The 18,696-nt window shown below is 49.4% G+C and overlaps 1 protein-coding gene across 10 annotated transcripts in view; it reads left to right on the top strand.

The window, feature by feature from the left end:
- The window catches only part of MAP2K5 (mitogen-activated protein kinase kinase 5), a 269,517-nt gene extending 252,864 nt beyond the window's left edge, over nt 1-16,653 (top strand). For 7 of the 10 annotated variants that reach the window (XM_027067609.2, XM_027067613.2, XM_027067608.2 and 4 more), the window contains one exon: nt 16,211-16,653. In XM_027067609.2, the coding sequence (XP_026923410.1) occupies nt 16,211-16,315 (105 nt within the window). In that variant the 3' untranslated portion in view covers nt 16,316-16,653. The other 3 variants (XM_053223825.1, XM_053223826.1, XM_053223824.1) reach the window with 1 other exon arrangement.
- Nucleotides 16,654-18,696: the final 2,043 nt, after the last annotated feature.

The following is an 18,696-nucleotide window of genomic DNA, read 5'->3' as shown; positions in this document are numbered from 1 at the left end:
TAATGTTATTAAAAAAACAGGATGAGGTTATAAATCTGCTCTCGTGAAGTATTTCCTTTTTCCCCTCCGCTGTGACCATAAATCTTAGAAGTCATCAAACTCTCTGCAAAGGAAGCTGAGATAAACTTGGGCCCTGAGTGGCCCCATATGCCTTTACTGAATTCAGATGATCTGACAGCTTACCTGCCCCCATGACATCACAGGTTGCTGCAGAAAGGTGCTGGGCAGAGGGAGTGCTTTCCCCATGTTCAATACTGACGTTCTAAAGCTCAGAGGTCAGCACCACATCAATTGGTGAATGAGCTGCTCAGTATAAGGAAACTATCCAGACAACCAAAGCTTTTTCTTTGTAAAATCAAAGCTTTAAAAAAAGATTATGCATAAGAGGTCTTCCTAAATGTATTCTGCACTTCCTTATCCTCTTAAGCAGATTATGCACATCAGGATTTCTCTTTTTAAAAGAATTTCTGTAGGTCGTTGTTGTGACCATTGTCTATTCACTGTGTGCTGCTGTGTCAGTGTCTCCTAACACGTGTAGGGCCATTTGTCCGCGCCCTGAGCGACCTCAAGCTGGTTTTCTGTTTTTGTTGTGTAGTGTTGCTAATTGATGTCACTTCTTACTCCTGTCCTTGTTCTTCCCTCCAGCAGCCCTCCCCTCTTTCTCTGCCATTTGGCTATTTCTTTTGTGCTTCAGATTGGGAAACCAGATACTAAGCTTGTTAGCATTAAGTCCAAAGTATAAAAAAATTGGCTTGACTAAAGGTTTGAGTGACCAGCTAAATGTGATCAAGTTGTAGTTGAACTTCCCAATTCTTTGTTTTAGATGAGGGTGTCTAATAACCACGACCTGTCGATATGTAAAGTGCTTTTAGGTTTGAAAACAGGCTGTTTCAGTAAGTAGGAAGTCTACCGCTCGATAATGTTGCATATAAATGTCCATGATTGAAACAATATGACCACCTCACTCTTGAATCAATAATTAGGGTAGACTTCAAACTGTTGAAGTTTTGTTATTTTCTGAAGGGACCAAATAAGCCATGGTGTTGCCCAAGGAAGGGCTGTGTTCTTAAAACCGTATTTAATGTCAGGTGCCTAGAAGCCTTTCAGTACATCTATATGGAATTTGATTGAATGAAAGTCTCCTCCTAAACTGGAACTGGAGCATAAGTGCCAGGAGAAGCAAGCTGGTAACTAAACAACTTTGTCCTTCTTAACAGTGAAAATAGACCTGGTTTCATAAGGCTCTGCAGTGAAGGCCGCCAGCTTATTTGTAAACAGATGAAGTGCGCTCCCTTAGTCATTCATTGTGAGCATGACCAACGACACTGCCTCAGAAAACACAGGCCACACCGTTCACCGCCACAGAAAACGCATTTCAGGCTTCCGTACATTTAATTTTCTTCAACATTACCTTGCAAACCACAGTAAATCAATAACAGAATAGTTAAGTACCACAGGTTCTTTGTGTTTTGTTTTAGAAAATATTGCTCAAGGCTAAAAGTGGGTTCTATTGATGATTTTTATTTGCTGCTGGGACACAGAATGATCAGAATTTTCAAATGGCTTGCTTCTTTTTTTTGTGGCTTTCCTTTAAAAACGAAAAAGAGGCGGGAAAAAAAAGAGGTGCAGTTTCAAATGGAAAAACATCGGTTGCTGATAGCAGAAACTATAGAGTAACTGGTCATTTTCAATCCTGTATTTTATAGGCTAGGCCTGATAGCTTTGGCCTTTGTCGTGCTCTTACTTCAAATTTTCCAAAAGGGTTGCCCCAGACAGTCCCCTGGGCTCCCCCACACTCACCCCAGTAGTAACCCATTCCATTGAATTGAGCGAGGCTCAGTTAACTCGAGGGCATCGCAGCTGAAAACACTAAAAATGATGGCGCTTCAGTTAAAGTTATATACCCACATTTTTGACAACCAGTGTCTTCAGCACTTTTCTTGCCGCTATGTTTTTTGTTGATTTGGTAGCGTCAGAAATTTTCCACTTTAGGCCCAGGCTTCACGTAAATGGTTGTTTATCCTTATTAAGAAGTTAGAAAAGCTGCAAGTAAGATGGATTTCAGGAAATAGCAGCCCTGACTTCATTGGATGCTACTTGAAATAAGATGAGACAATGGATAGGAAGTTCTTTTTTTTTTTTTAAGTTTATTTATTTTGATGGGGGAGGGACAGAGAGAGAGAGAGAGAGAGAGAGAGAGACTCCTAATCAGGCTCCACACTGTCAGCATGGAGCCCAACTCGGGGATCAGTCTCACAAACCGTGAAATCATGACCTGAGCCGAAACTAAGAGTTGGACGCTTAACTGACTGACCGCCCAGGCACCCCAGGAATTTCTTTTAAAAGTTAAAAGTGTGATACCAGGTCTCAGAACCCATGACCCACCTGCGAGGGTGATGCTTTGCCAGGGTTCTTTGGCACCTCCCAGTCACCACCATTATCACTCTTCCCACCTCCTCCCCCCCATATATCCACCCATATCCCCGCCCCCTCTGTCTGCTACTGGGTCATCTTCACTCTGCATTTTCAAATATGTTGGCCTCATATCCTTCATATATAATGTCCTTATTTTTTTTTTCTGGATTTGTGGTTATGTATCCTCTTTTCATTCCTGATGATGTTTGTTTGTGCCTTTATCAATTTCATCAGAGGTTAGTCTGCTGTACTAATTTCTTAATATGTTATTTTTTAATGTTTATTTATTTAATTTTGAGGGTGGGAGAGAGGGAGGGAGAGATGGAATCCTAAGCAGGTTCCACACGGTCAGCACAGAGCCCAACGTGGGGCTTGAACTCACAAACCATGAGATCATGACCTGAGCTGAAATCAAGAGTCGGATGCTTAACTGAGCCACCCAGGCCCCCTGTTTTACTAGTTTTTTAAAGGACCAGTACTTTACTGAATTAATCATCTCTTTGATAGCTTTCTATTTAATCCCTTTGTGTCCTTATTATTTGCTGTCTTATGTTTTCTTTGGATTTACTTTTTGTTCTGTTTATAATTTTATATTCTTTTGACACCTAGTTCATAAATTTCCAATCTTTTCCCCCCAATCCACCCATATAATGCTGTCAATTGCCTTCTAATAATTATTTTAGGTGTATCCCACAAAAATTTATGTGTAGTGTTTCTACTGCCACTCAGTTCTAAGTAATTTCTAATTTCAATTAGGAAAATTTTGACCCATGAATTATTTAGAAGTATTTTTTTTTATTTGCAAATACTCAAGTGTTTTGCTCTCTTTTGATTGTTACCTACTTTTCATGCACCACCGGTCAGCGTACATAGTTGGTGTAATATCAGACCTGTACTTGTTGAGACTCCCTTATCACATGGTTGATTTTTCTCCCTATGTTCCCTCTTTGCTTGAAAGCAATGTGGATCCTCTCATTCTTGAATGCAGTGTCCTCTTTACATCCTGTAGATCAAATGTGTGAATTGTGTGACTCAAATACCTCGTGGCCTAATTTTCTACCTGTTTTCTCTCTCAGTTACTAGGAGAGCTTTGCTAAAATCTTCCTCTGTTCTTGGGCTTTGTCAGTTTCTCCCTGCAGTTCTCTCAGTGTTTGCTTTAAGGCAGTGACGGTAGGGTACCTATGCCAAAACACCATATCATCATTTCAGAGTGTTTCTTTTACCTTTATGTGAAAGGTCTCAAATATATTTTGCTTTAAGTTTTCTTTTTGCCTGCTATTTATAAACCTGTGCTTTCTTCTTTTGGTTTGCGTTTGTCTGCTGTGTGTTTTTCTCTGCCTTTGTTCTCATTTCTGTGCTCTGGTGTTGTAAATGAATCTCTGTGTTTTGTTGTTGGTGTGTTTAATATCATCCTACTTTCTTAATTAATCGTTTATATGTATCGCTTATTGGTATGCTTGAATTTTTTTCCAATATCCTATTTTGTACTTTCTACAGTACTTTTTTTGACTTATTTTTCCCCATTCTGTTGGGGGTTTTGTTTCTTTTCCTCTTACGCTTTCCATTTGTTTAGAAATTACATTCCATTTCTAGCCTCTCATTGATTATCCCTAAATTTTTTATCTAATTTAGCAAAGCCTAAGGTTAGTTACTAAATATACACTCCCAAACAAGGGTATTCAGCTTTAGGCTCAATGCCTTACCTTTATAGTAGGTAGAATTAGTTTCAGTTGCATATGATTAAAAAAACAAAACAAAACAAAACAAAAACAGCAGCTTAAAGAAGACCACAGGGTATTCTCCCTCACGTAAAAGAAGGCAGGAAGGGGGCGCCTGGGTGGCTCAGTCGGTTGGGTGTCCGACTTCGGCTCAGGTCACGATCTCGCGGTATGTGAGTTCGAGCCCCACGTTGGGCTCTGTGCTGACTGCTCAGAGCCTGGAGCCTGTTTTGGATTCTGTGTCTCCCTCTCTCTCTGACCCTCCCCCATTCATTGCTCTGTCTCTCTTTTACTAGCCAAGGGGAATTTGAGCTCCAGCCAGCAGGAGTGAGAAGGGGTGGTAGAAAAGCTTGCCCCTTCTTTTCAGGACAGTCCTAGGAATTGGCACACAGCATACGTGCTCACAGGGCATTGGCCAAAAGTAGCTGCGAAGGAGGCAGGGCGTGCAGTTGCTTTGCCGGGTATCAGTGTTCCTCATTAAAATCAGGGCTTGTATCGTGAAGGAGGAAGAGAGAAGGGCTATTGAGAGACAGCCAGCACTCTCTGCCATAGCCCTTCTCCCCCCAGATATAAGGACCTTACAGGTGTCTCATCAGTTCCTTCTTACATGTCGCCACAGTCCAGGATTTCATTGTCATCTTGTTTTCAGATCCTTAAGACCAGCCATCACTATCATTGTCATTTTATATATAATCAGTGCTTATTTAGATTTATCCCTGTGTTCACCAGTTCTTTGTTCCTTGTTCCTATTGCATTGTGCTCCCTCCATTAGGAGCTCTGTCCAAGAGTGTCTGGGAGTGTTAAAACTATTGAGTTTTTGTTTAGGATTGCCTTCACTTTGCCCTAATTTTCGATTGTTAGTTTAATCGGATTTGACCATTTTTCCCATGACCTTAAAGATCCTCTGTTGTCCCCTGGCTTCTAGTCTTGCTGGCAGAATCTGCTGACTGCCTAATTGCCACCTTTTGTAGGCAATACGTCTCTATCCCTGGTTGCTTTTAACATCTCTGTTCTTGGTATTCTGCAGTTTCCCTACAATTTGTCTAGGTGTAGATTTCCTTATATTTATCCTACTTGGAGATCATTGTGATTTTTTTTTTAATCTGAGAATTCCTGTCTTTCATTGGTTCCCCAAATTTTTCAGCTGTCTCTGGATATTGCTCCAACCCCACATGTCCAGTCTCGTCTTGTCTTGGTCTGTTTTCTGGGCCTTTCTCTTTCACGTTAAAAAGTAGCCTATATATGTGTGTGTGTGTGTATATATATATATATATACACACATATATATGTGTGTGTGTGTGTGTAGCCTATAAATATATATATATATAAATAGCCTATATATATATATATATATGTACATATATAGGCATACACACACACACACACACACACACACACACACTGTGCTGTCTGTAATTTTCTCAGACCATCCTTCTAGCTTACTAAGTCTCTCTTCAGCTGTATCCAGTCTGCTGTCTGGCTCATCTATACACAGTTTCTTTTTTTTTTTCCAGTGACTATATGTTTTATTTCTATAAGTTACATTTAATTCTTTTTCAAATCTCTGTTCTCTTTCTCATAATATCTTGTTCTTTTCTTAGTACTTCAATTTCTTTTTGTATGTCTTTAGTCTTTCCAAATATATGCTTTTCATTACATTTCCCAATTATTTTTCTATTACCTCAGTTCTGAGAACTCTCATCTTCCCGTATGTGTTTTGTCTTCTCATTTTGGTCCACGGCGAATTAGTGCCTCACATGCTTTGGAATTTTTACTGTAAGCTCATACTGAGTGGAGTTTGTTACTGTGGATATTCTTGAATTTCAGAATGATTGCCCAAGAATGGTTTTTTCATATGCTTCTGACAGACATTCCAGAGTATCACTAGATCAAGATCAACATTCTGTTAGTTTATCAACCTGGGGTTCTCAGACTACAGAGGTAGTGTATTGGGCCCCAACTACACAAGGCTCCACCCCATTTTTATATTTCTTGGGTGACTCTACTCAGAGCCACCTTATGGTCCCCTATGCTGATGTGTAGACTTTTTATAGCTCACCCCTTCTGTAGTCTCAGCTTTGTTCAGGGTCTCTGGGCCAGCCCTCTGGGGGACCTTGTCTCCTGTTTCTGCTTAGTTTTTCACACTTGCCAGGACAACATTCCTGGAACCAGTAGCCCCCGTAAAGCCACGAGACTTCCACTCACTTAAAATTCTGGTTTTCAGTTCCCTCTTCATTGTTAGCATTTGTGGATTCCCTTTCTTTCTTATGAGTTAAGCTGTGCCTTTTAAAACTGTTCCATTTTATCTGCCAGGGTGAGGGCCACGTAAAAGGAAGGCTTTAAGGCTGTCTTTTTCTCTCATCGTCTCTTCATTGACTGTTAGAATCACTCCAAACATACTGAGCTCCCCCTGTGTACCAGAAATTGTGCTGGTTCTCATTGCCTACCTCCTGCCTTTTGTACACTCACAAGCTACATCACACATACACACAGGAGCACATGCATACACCCATCACAGGTCCCCAAACAAACATCGAATCTCAAGAGGTAAGAAAAAAAAGGGGTGGGAGAAAATCCAACCTTCTGAGCATTGAGGCTTTCAACCTCCACCACCACACAGCTGTCATCCCAAAAGACAAACCTTAAACATCAAGAAATCGGTAAATGGTCCCATATTCACTGCTTGGACCTGTTACGCATTCAGCCTCTCAGGCTAGTGTCCTCAGCATTATTGGAGCAAGACCCCCATTCTCCCTCTGGTACCCTCTGATCCCGACTCCTCTGGGCATCTGCCCACCCTTAAACTGACTGGGGAGCCGGCATCCTATCCCCAGCCCTATCTGAGTTCCCTACCAGACAGCCACCACAGCCCCCCTTAAATGGGCCAGAGGCACCATTCTGCCACTCACATGGGCCAGCTTCCTCTGACACAGACTCAGGAGTGCTGGCATCCTGCATGTTTACCCCCCTCACCATGGCCCTCTGAAGTCACCCTGTGCCCTGTCCCTGTACCACACCGTACAGGCCCTAGAATGACTCATGGAGACCTCTGGAAACATCTTGTTCTCTCGATGGGCCATTTTCTGACCAATTACTCTGTGTAGGAGCACATAGATCTGCTCAGATGAAAGGTGGAGAGCTCCTTGACCCCCTTTGCTGTTTGTGTATAGTGTAGGATGGCTAGAGGTAAGCAATTTGCTGCTAATAATTGAATATTTGGGGAGGAACATCTATTTCTGTAGCAATTGTGAAGAATAAACTCAGGAAGGTTGATTGAAATGGCATGTCACAGCTGCAAACTGTTTCTTAGGTCTTAAACGAAAATGAAGGGCTGGAAGGGTCCCCTCTCACCCCCACCCAGGGAGAAGCTTTAGAAATTAGAGGCTGAGAAAGCACATTCTAGAAAGTCAAGCTAGGTAAACAGGCGGATTCCACACTAGCTGTACAGAAACCAGGCTCACACCCTCATCTTGCGGCTGTACCCCCAAAGTGTTCTATGCAGAGGAGTAATAACCACCCCTCACACTGCCTGCCTGTGTCTGTGGGCTGGCGATCTTGTTTGGTCCTTATTATAACCCACCCCAAGAGGAAGAGAGTGCAGTGGTATTGGGCGGGAGTGAGGAGGTCAGCAAATATGGTCCTTATCTTCAAAACCAGCTGGGAAACAGGACTCAGGAAATGGTGGAAAGCAAGTATCAGCTTTACTTCTATGAAGACCTGGATTAAAGGATGTGCTTATTACCTTGTGGCCCCAGTGGCCTTGCTGGGAATTTACTGAGTCCCAGGGGTGAGCAACCTCAGGCCTCTCCAATAAGAGGTCAGACCAGAACACACCCTTCCAGTGGGCAGGAGACCCCTGAGCTCATCACGCTCAGTCCTTCCTCCCAGTGTCACCATTCCTTCTCCGTGGGGGCAAGGCTCAGGAAAGTAGTAACAACAGAAGTCCTTCTGGTGGAATGATGAAGCCTGGGGAGTGGAGTCCCCCCCCCCCCCAATATTAGTCTCTCCTCTACTGTCAGGCGATTGTAGCCCTTCCCAAGCCATCACTCTGGGACAACAAGAGAAGGTTTGCTGACTCTTTGTACAGGGCTCCTTGCGCTACCCCACACAGGGACAGAGAGGATTTCTGTTGAGGTACCTCAGCTCTTCCCTGCTGAGTCCCTCATGGGTCTCCCCTCCAGCCACCTCTCTCCCCAGCTCCCCCTGGTGACCAGCCTGGCATGCCCGGCCTGAAAGGCGGAGTTGACCCCAGGGGTGATTATGACTTATTATGTCATGTAATTAATAGTATAAAGGCTGCCCGCTGCCCTGCCACTTGTCAGCAGGTGCACAGACATCAGACATCTGTGCATCCTTTTATAAGTCATTCCACTCTCTAAGCTGAACTTCTCTCCTCAGTAAGTAGGGATTCGATATGTAGTTTTGAACCTTTAGCAGTGGAATGCTTTTTATGATGTAAAATTAATGCAGGATCTCAATATAGAAAAGAGGGTGGTTTTTCCAGCATGAATGTAATAGTATTCATTGTTGACACTTCTTTATAAAGTCATTTATGAGATCTCTCTTGAAGAACACAAAAATCTGAGAGCTGGGCTCGTAGGTGACAGTTATGATTTTATTGCCATCAGCTTTCAGTTTCTCTCTGCTCTTGTTTCAGTAGCACGGAATCACGGAAACCCTGGTTTCCCCGGCTGCCTGCTCAACTTAGGCGTCAGTTAAACCCATAGAGAAGCTTTAAAAAAGGAGTAGCAGAAAACTTTTATTTCGAACCTTAGTCATTGTGAGTAACCAGCAACTGTTCATATGAGTTGCTTTTCACAATCTGTAGGTCAGACAAGAGGTACTCAGAACTTACTGGAACTGACACCATCAGAAACTCAGAGCAGCCTTGACCCTCTCCCCCTTGCTGGGCCTCGCGTGGCAGCCTCTGGGCAGACATACTTCATGGGCTCAGTGCACCTGGCTCCCGTGTGGCACTCACACAGCCCAATGGATCATTACAGTGTGAGTGGACATTACAGCCCTGAGTGTGTTCCAAGGCCAGTGCACCAGAACAGCCCCTCCTAGTTGTCAACCCACAGATAAGAAGTTAAGTAATATGCACCGATCTAACAAGCAGACTGATTTTCCTCCAAGAGCTGCAAAAAAAATAAGCTAACAGCACAGTCCGTGGTGATGGATTGCCAGTATTCAGTGTGACACGTTGACTTAAGCATCTGACTGCGTATGTTATTTTGTAATTACGAATATAGTGAAAATATTTCTTAACAACTTGAATGAAACATGTAGAAGCCCCAACACACCTCACATCCTGCGGCCCCACTGGTCTCTGAGGTCCCGTCTACCACTCCTCCACTATTGCTGAGAAGAGACTAAAGCATTAGCCCTGCCGTTAGGGCTGGAACCGTGAAGGCACATGCAGAGAGCCTTCAGGCAAGGCTTGCGGGCCCAGCAAAGAAAGGTGGAGTGCTGGGCAGTGTGTTGACGTTGGGGCCCCTGAAGCCTCTCGGGTCACCCCTTACAGGCCCCACCTAATCCCAAGACTGCCCCTGCCAGCCCACCCAAGCAGCCTTTACTTGGTTTAGACTTGGCTGAAATGTAACTAGGCTGGGCCTGCTTGTTTCAGCAGGTTCATGGGTCCCTGGAATTCTCTTCCATGCAGCTTCCTTGGTGGGAGAGGAGTGCCTGGTGGTCGGGGGCTCACCCTGCGGGAGGGGAGTCCTGTGGTCCAGAGAGGCCCCCCCTAGAGTCTAGAGCAGCCTCGGCTTGTGGAGCCTTCTTGCTAGGCCTTCCCACCCCAGCCTGTGATGCGTCTCAGCCTGGCATCAGGTTCCTGGGGAGATGCCATAACTTACCAGTCATTCCAACTCCCTTTTCTTGGCGGCTGCTGTGCGATTAGTATTGCCTTGCTTTTGAGTGGTTTCTATCCTAACAGTCTATCCTAGACTATCCTAACAGTCTAGTGTTAGGATAAAGTGGGTTCAAATGATGGTAACACATAGCAGAGCAAGTGTGTTCTCTAGAGAGGTCAGGACGAAGGTGTTTGCACAGTTCTGTCTGGGAGAGGTGGCATTTTTTGAGAGGAGACACAAAGGCCCCATAGAGTGAGATCTCCAGTTTGGAGTCCAGCCTGCTGTTGGACATCCTGTTTTTGATTGTTCTTTCTGTTTACCTCTAGGGTCTGGTCTCTGTAGCCCTGGAAAGTTTCCAGACACTGGACCTTAGTTTTCCTGCTTCTCTGGAGCCTAGACCCAAGGAGAAGGAATGGAGAAGCAGGGAAGCTGGGGTTATCAAATAGACCATCCAGCTTCTGCTCTGAGGGCAGGCTGGCCTATAGGGTGGATGCCACCATCTTCCAGCTCTGGCACTGATAACAAAGGACAACACAATGGCTGAGGGCATGGGATCTGGAGACAACACTGTATTGAAGCTGTATGGCCTTGGGCAGGTTCCTCAATCCCTCTGTGCTTTAGTTTCCTCATCTATAAAGTGGAGATACTATTAATGCTTAGAGTTGCTGATTATTTAATTTTTTTTTTAAACGTTGATTTATTTTTGAGACAGAGAGAGACAGAGCATGAAGGGGGGAGGGGCAGAGAGAGAAGGAGACACAGAATCGGAAGCAGGCTCCAGGCTCCGAGCCATCAGCCCAGAGCCTGACGCGGGGCTCGAACTCACGGACCGCGAGATCGTGACCTGAGCTGAAGTCGGACGCTTGACCGACTGCGCCACCCAGGCGCCCCAGAGTTGCTGATTATTAAGTAAACTATTTGAATAGAAGTGCCTAACACATTGGACTTTGAACAGGGGAGGGACACATATGCCTTTTTGGCACCCTAACTGCAGTTACCAGTTAAAAACCACTTATTGAGGGGCGCCTGGGTGGTTCAGTCAGCTGTCTGATTTTTTTTTTTTTAATGTTTATTTATTTTTGAGAGAGAGAGCATGAGCAGGGGAGGGGCAGACAGAGAGGGAGACACAGAATCTGAAGCAGGCTCCGGGCTTCAAGCTGTCAGCACAGAGCCCAATGCAGGGCTCGAACTCACAAACTGCGAGATCATGACCTGAGCTAAAGTCCGACATTTAGCTGACTAAGCCACCCAGGCACCCTTGATTTCAGTTCAGGTCATGATCTCAGGGTCATGGGATCGACCCCCATCGGGCTCCTGCTTAAGATTCTTTCTCCTTCTGCCCCTCTCCCCCTTTCTCTCTCTGTAAAATAAAAATAAATAAAAAATAAATGACCTGTCGAGCACCTATGAAGTACAAGATACCCTTTTTAAAAAGTAGAAATTTAGAACTCACTGTGCCTGACCTCTACGAGCACAGAAGTTGATGTCCTCTATGACAGAAGAGAGTCTTAGATGCAGATCCCAAGTCTGCTACTTTCTAGTTCTATGACCTTGACCCATGTCACATTTCTTGGCACCTCAGTTTCTTTTGTCTGTAAATGAGGGTGTTGGGAGGGTTCAAGGCCATGTGCAGATGTAAGGCAGCCAGAAGGCGCATAGCAAGTGCTTGACGAGTAGATGCACACCTACACAATACGCAGTGACTTTGTCGTGCCACAGGCCTGCTACTAATTGAGGGCCTACTATGTGCCTGCATTGCAGCCACACCTGCATATTATTAAAGGATTCAAATGCACGATGCTCTTTAGGAAATTACACAAGAGAACAAAGTGTGAAGACTCAAATGGGTAAATTCCCATTTGGGCAGAAAGTCAAAACCCAGCTAAGGGCAGAGCGTGAGAAGTCCAGATGCCTGAGCCTCAGGCAGGATTTACCCCCACTGCAGGCTCGGGGCCTCCATTTCCCGCCCACACAGTGGGCACACTAACCACCTCCTGGCTCCCTGCCACCCACCGTCTCCCTTCCCCCTTGGCAGAGGGCAGAGTGCTGCCCACGTGGGAGGGTCTCTGAAGCGCCCCGCTGTCAGGAAGGCATCTCATCACAATGAAACCGATGGGAAAAAAGCAGGGACATTGTTACGGAGGCAGAGAGTTACACTCTGGCGAAACACCGGTCACTCTGCCGAGTTGAAGGAGCAGGAACAACTACAGTTCCTCTTCCTGAGCTGTTAGTTTCCACCTGCTCCCCGAGCTGCACCAGCACGATCCCTTCTCAGCCCCACGCGGCCGTGTCTGCACCAGGCAACACCAGCCGTCTTTGGCTGCCATTGGCTCGTCCCTCTCACTTCCCCCGCCACGTCCCACTTTTGGGGTCATCCTACCTCTTGCAGTCCCATCCTTTTGCCTTCATTGTGCCTCCATTTTCTGTGGCGAAGTTTGTGGACCATAATACTTCAACGCTCACCAGTGTAATTGTTGCAATTGGCCCTGAGAGAATCCAGGAAATGAGAGTGGCTCCCACCGCTGGTGACAAGGCCAGCAAGACCAGCCGCAGTCCCCGCCTGGCACGCGCCCTGCCAGCCCCTGCAGAGTGGCTGCTAACATACTTTCTGGCTGGAGGACAGAGGTCCGGGTGCCTGGGCCGGCCACCTTGGTGGGGACGGGGCAGGATGCCCCCGACAAGCTGCGTGCAGGTCGCTTTGCTGACCTCGGACAGGTCCCCGAGTGTCTGTTGCTTCATCTGGAAGGTGGGTGCACATCGCTGTGTGCACCTCCAGAGTGAGCATGATTTTTGTAGGAAAATCAGGACCAAAGCCCTTGGTGAGTGCCCGGCACAGAGCACTTATCCACGGTGCTGGACTCAGTGTTATTTAGGGTGTAGCTTCCATCCAGCTCCAGCGTCTGGCCTTGCCTGGACTCCTAGAGCGTCTGGCTATGCCAGCATCTGCCCAGGCCTGTCCAGAGCCACCTGGGAACCAGGCACTTCAGTGGCTGAGTGATTCTCATGCTTTTCCCAGAACTGTCCATCGAATTTTGTTTGCTCGTTAAACTCATGAGGAGTTCCTGCATCACACATGTCATGGGGCTGGAGGAGGGTCGCTGTATTATAAAGAGGAAGTACCCGGGTCACGGGACATAGTCCAGCCCTGAGACACACCAGCACAGAAACCAGAAGACTGGAGTTCAGCGCCAGCACTTAACCAGCCACTTCCCTCCCTGGGCCTCAGTTTCCTCTTCTGTAAAATGGGATGATGGTATTCCCTGCTTCCCCACATAGGCTGATGGGGATAGGGGGAGTCGAGTGAGAGTGACCTGCCACTATGGCAGAGCAAGCACTCTCCCAGGGCGTCCAAGGGGCAGTGCTGACGGAGGTCAAGACCTGGGGCAGTTCAGGCTCGCAGCCTGAGGCCCACCTTTGTCTAGGAGGGACTGAATCATGACAGAGATGAGGTGAGGGGGATCGCGGTCTGGGTGTTGATTCTCCCACTTCTGTACACCCCAGGTCAGCCCAGGAGAACCCCAGATGATGGGCCTGGGTTACAGAGACTTGTGGTCCAGCCCCAGCTCCGGGAGCCCAGGCATGTCGGCCACGAGCCAGCGGCCTCCATTGCCTCATCTGTACAGTGGAGATCATAGCGCCCACCTATGACTCAGTGCCTCTCGCGTGAACCGTGAGGTGCTCACGGGCCCTGCGAGCAGAGCTGCCTCCAGGCCCCCAGGAACGCGGCCCCCCGGTCCACTGCTGCCCTCTGTGCTCTCATTTCCCGCACCCCGGCTCTCTTGGTACGTTCACTCCTACGGTGGCCCACACTGCCAACAGCTCCCGAGTTCACACATCGCAGGCCCGGATGCCTGGACAGGCCGGGGTCTCCCCTTCCGTGTCCGTCTGTCTCTGTCCTCTCTGCCTCCCTCTGTGATTCCTCCACTCATCTCCCCCCCAGCCAGTCAGCGGCAGCTGGGGACAAGACCACTTGTCCAGGTCACTCCCTTCAGGCTGGGGTAAAGCATCAGGGATCCGCAGGACGCGAGAGTCACCTCCCAGCCGAGGAGGGCGGGAAAGGGGCAAAGTCTCTGCCAGAGCCACCGCCTCCCCCTTGCGCCTCCCAGGGCACTTGGGCAAATGCTTCCCTGTAGTGCGGCCATCAGCCTGCCCGCAACTGAAGGAATGCCTCCACTCTCCCCTCCTGCAGTTCCGCTCTGCTTGTTCCCGAACAGATGATAACAGAGATGGAGCATATGGGCCCCAAAGTCACCGGGCATTCTGGGAAAGTGACACTGTGCTACCCCGGGCTTGGGGGGAGGGGGCCCATCGGCTCCTGAGCACAGCTTCTCCCTTTGTTCTTCACAAGGGCGCAAGGTCGTCTCTCCTGAGCCTCCAGAAAAGGAAATGTGGACACTCGGACTTCAGGAAGAATTCCGTCTATTTTGTCAGCGATTTAGGAAGGCGGGTGTGGGGTAGGCGTATATGCAGGGGGGAGAACTCCGAATGGGGGCCAAGATAGAGGCCCTCCTGGGCCTCTCCTGCCTCAGCCCCCAACCCAGGTCTGCGCTGCCTGCGGGACACCAACCCAAGCTGGCCTCCCACTCTTTTTACCCAGCAGCAGCCCACAAGGGGCACCTGCTCCCTCGGCCGCCCCACAGGTGTGTTGGGAGGCCCATGGAATGTCTCAAGCAGATCACAGGAGGCGCCTGACTAGGCTCCAGGCCGCGCTCCGTGATGGCCTGGGTGAGTCCCTGCCCTGGGGTGGGGGTCCTTGGCACCCTCTAAGCTGAGTGTCTTCCCTCCCTGCACCCCCACCGGTGTTCTGTATGTCTCTGAGCCAGGCCATGAAGGATGCTCCTGGGGACGGTTTTCCTTGCCTGAATTGGGAAAGCCAGCAAAGGGGATGTGACATCAGTCCAGGGTAAGGAAGCCTCGATGATCTTCCTTCCTGTCCCCAGAGACATCTCAGGTCTGACCAGGCAGCCCCATTCCCTCCCCTGGCTTGGTCTTGGGTCACTCCTGCAGACACTGGGGTCTGGACACCCAGGGCATCGCGCCCTGGGCCCACATCCCTCCTGGCCACATGATGAGCTCATTTTAAGGCAGCTTGGAGCTTCAAACGTGTGGCCAGCGGCTGGCTACCCCCAGGGCTGCAGGTCAGGACTGGGGTATATTGGGAAAGCAGTGCTGGGAGCCCAGCTCACACCAGTGGGGAGGTGAGGGGAACCCAAGAAGGACTCAGAAAGCTAGCGGGTGCAGGGGAGCTGGATCTGGAAGACTTCAGGGGAGGGAGAAGAGGAGGTGGGGGGCAGGGAAGGAAGCAAGGAGCCTCCCCCTACCTCTGCCCACCCACTGTGGCTCCCTGGGTCTCTGGCTACGTTTTTGGTAGAGGAGGAAGCTGCCTATGTGTGTTCTTTAGCAAAGAAGCCAGTTGGTAAGGAGGAGGGAAGGGCATGCCTTTCAGTTTTCCTTTCACCTTTGGCCTGTGATCAAGGTGACTCTTTGACTGCCACTACTTTTTTCTGACCTTCCCTGGGAACTCCTAGGAGGCCATAAGATTGTGAGTGTGAATCTTGATTCCTCAGGACCGCACGGGAAGGGACTGGCTAAATATAACCTGGCCTGCCTATGGGCTAAGTAGGTTAGAGCCCCAGACAGGCCATGCAGAGACAGTACCGGCCCCTCCAAAGTCGAGCCCCCAACTTGTCACCAGGAAGCAGAGTGATCTGCACCCACCAGCATATTGCTCCTTGCCCTGGTACATTGGCCTTCCCTCCACTCGCGCACTGGGACTTGTTCAGAGAGCCTTAGACAAAGAACACTAGAAGGGATTGGCGTAGCTTCAGACGAGAGGATCCTCTGATCTGTGGGCAGCAGCTGGACTGGGACACTGGAAACCCGGGAGTCAGGTGTTGGCCGGCCAGCTGTTGGAGTGGTGTGGGTGATGTGGGGCCAGGCAGTGTGGACATGGGACAGGCCCTCACCCGAGGGCAGCTTTCAGGAGAAAGTAGGCGAGCAGCAGGCAGAATCTGAGCCGCGCAGTGAGCGAGTGCTGCAGACAGACATGTCACCTCCCCACCACCGGCCTCAGTCAGCGAGCTGAGAAATGGGTTCGTAGCTGTCCTCCTTATCTCACAGGGCTAGTGCGGAGAAGAAAAGGGGCTAGGCTGAGAACAGGCCTTGCTGAGTGTAATGAAGCACAGTCTGGGGAATGCGTGTCACAGCCTCTCCTCCCCTCCACAGGGCCACCCGTTCATCATGCAGTTCAATGACGGAAATGCCACCGTGGTGTCCATGTGGGTGTGCAGGGCACTGGAAGAGAGGCGGAATCAACAGGGGCCCCCATGACACCACAGAGGGGCGCTGAAAGCCCAGGACTGGTCACCAAGGGGACAGCCTACCTGTTGCGCCCCGTTTGCTGTCTGCACCAGAAGAGCTTTGCTGGGCCCGGCCTCCCTGCTCTCACCTTCAACTCCGCCGGCAGATGGGCTAGCATAGGGAGCCCTCAAGAGTGGCCAGCCCTTGCCCTTCCTGGTCTGGAGGCACTGACTGGGGGTGGGCAGAGGGGTGGGGGCATCAAGAATGGAGGCTCCTGTGCCCCTGCCCCTCTTTTTCCTAACCTTTTTCTTTGTAAAGGGTCAGGCCCTGTCAGCGTCACTGATGGGAATAAAGATATTACTGCTTTGTGGTTGCCTCCCCACATGCGGGTGGTACGGTGGGGGGTGGGGGAGGGTCCTCCACTCAGCTGCCCTTCCCCAGGCACCTGCAGGCACCCCAAGTGCTTCCAGATGTTCTATGAGGAGGCCCACAGCCCAGCCCATTTGACAGACAAAAGACTGAGGCATGGGGGTCCCCAGACCAAGTCCCGTGGAAGGAGTAGCTGAGCCAGCAATAGATCCAGACCCCCAGGACCCCCGTTGTGTGCTCCTTGCTAGACTGGCTTTTGTCCTACTCTCTATCCCACCGGTTTCAACACCGTGATCTGTCCTGGGGCAGTGGGTGAGGAGGGAGCAGGAGACCAGGAGTCAGAAAAAGGCCCTGAGTGGCTCCGAGAGGCCCTTCTCCCATCTCCCACTCCCACGCCCCACCTCTGGCTCCCCCAGCAAGCTGCCCATCACTGCCTCTGACCCCACACCCTGCGAACCTCACTCATCTCGGGCCATTCACAGCCATCCTCTCCGGGAATCTTCCTGCCCAGGTAAGTGTGGTTACCCCCATTTTACAGGCAAGGAACTGAGGCTCAGAGAGGCTTGGGTTTCCACTTGCAGGTCAAAGTGGCATCTCCCACACGCAAAAGCAGATTCCTGACGCCACACACACATTCAGACCCACCTCCACCACTTTCCCATCCCAGTAAATGGCATCTCTGTACTCCCAGCACCCAAGCTAACATGCTGGCACTTGGCCTTGACTCCTTTCTCCTTCACACCCCACATCCAGCCCACCTGGAAGACTGTTGTCTTTACCTTCAAAATGTATCAATTCCACCACTCCTGTCCTTACCCCAGGCCCCACACCTGGACCCCTGCAACAGCCTCCTACCATGCTCCCCACTCCCACCTGCCCCTGCAGTCTGTTCGCCACACGGCCACTGGAGGGAGTCAGTGAAAACAAGGGGGATCGCTGCCCTCTCCTGCTCCAAACCTCTAGCAGAGCTCAGCTTGCCCACAGGACAAGCCAAAGACCCAGCAATGGCCTGTGTGACCCTACAGTCTGCCCCTATTAATTTCCTTTTTTTTTTTAATGTTTTATTTATTTTTGAGAGAGAGCACACACACAAGCAGGGGAGGGGCAGAGAGAGAGGGAGACAGAATCCAAAGACAAGCTCCGGGCTCTGAGGTGTCAGCACAGAGCCCGACACTGGGCTTGAACTCACAAACCATGAGATAATGACATGAGCCCACTCGGATGCTTAACCGACTGAGCCACCCAGGGGCCCCTGCCCCCGTTATTTCTGACCTCAACTCCGGTCACCCCCAGCGTACTCTAGCCACCTGGTGTCCTCCCTGATCCTTGGACATCCAGGCACACTCCCCACTCAGGGCTGCGGCAGAGACATCTAGCAGACCCTGGGAGGTTCACGCTCCCTCCACAGTGAAGGGCTGTTGCTGGGAAGTCCCTGCCCAGCCCAGGAGGACGTCACCCAGTACCCCTTGCATTTAAGAGAGCCACGTGACCAGCGCTTGTCAATAGAATGAGAGAACAGACTGTATGTTGCCTCAGGGCCAAGAAGTTTAAGGTACGTGCCAAGGTGCCTTCTCCACTACACTTTCTCTCTCCTGCTCAGTCGGAAATGGCTGTGGTGGGAGGGGCTGAGCCACACGTGGAAGGAGCCAGAATCCTTGTATCACCACGTGCGGGAGCGCAGCTCATGCTGCATTGAGCCAGAACACAATTATTTTGTTGATAAGGTACAGGAAACTGGTATGCCAGGGAACACAGGCCTTTGTACTTGGCGTGAGAACAACTCTCACCCACATAACCACGTGGCTCACCTCTACACCCATCAGGGCTATGTTCAGATGGCATCTCATTGAGTTGCCTGACCACCCTATTGAAAATTGCTGCCCTCCAGGGTGCTTGGGAGGCTCAGTCCGTTAAGCGTCCAACTCTTGGTTTTGGCCCAGGTCATCATCTTACGGTTCATGAGATTGAGCCCCACATCAGGCTTCACGCTGACACTGCAGAGCCTGCTTAGGATTCTCTGTCTTCGTCTCTCTCTGCCCTTC

This window comes from Acinonyx jubatus, chromosome B3 (assembly GCF_027475565.1).
Source record: "Acinonyx jubatus isolate Ajub_Pintada_27869175 chromosome B3, VMU_Ajub_asm_v1.0, whole genome shotgun sequence".
NCBI classification, from domain to species: domain Eukaryota; kingdom Metazoa; phylum Chordata; class Mammalia; order Carnivora; family Felidae; genus Acinonyx; species Acinonyx jubatus.
Note: the sequence above shows the minus strand (reverse complement) of the source record. Positions and strands in the feature narration are given on the sequence as shown.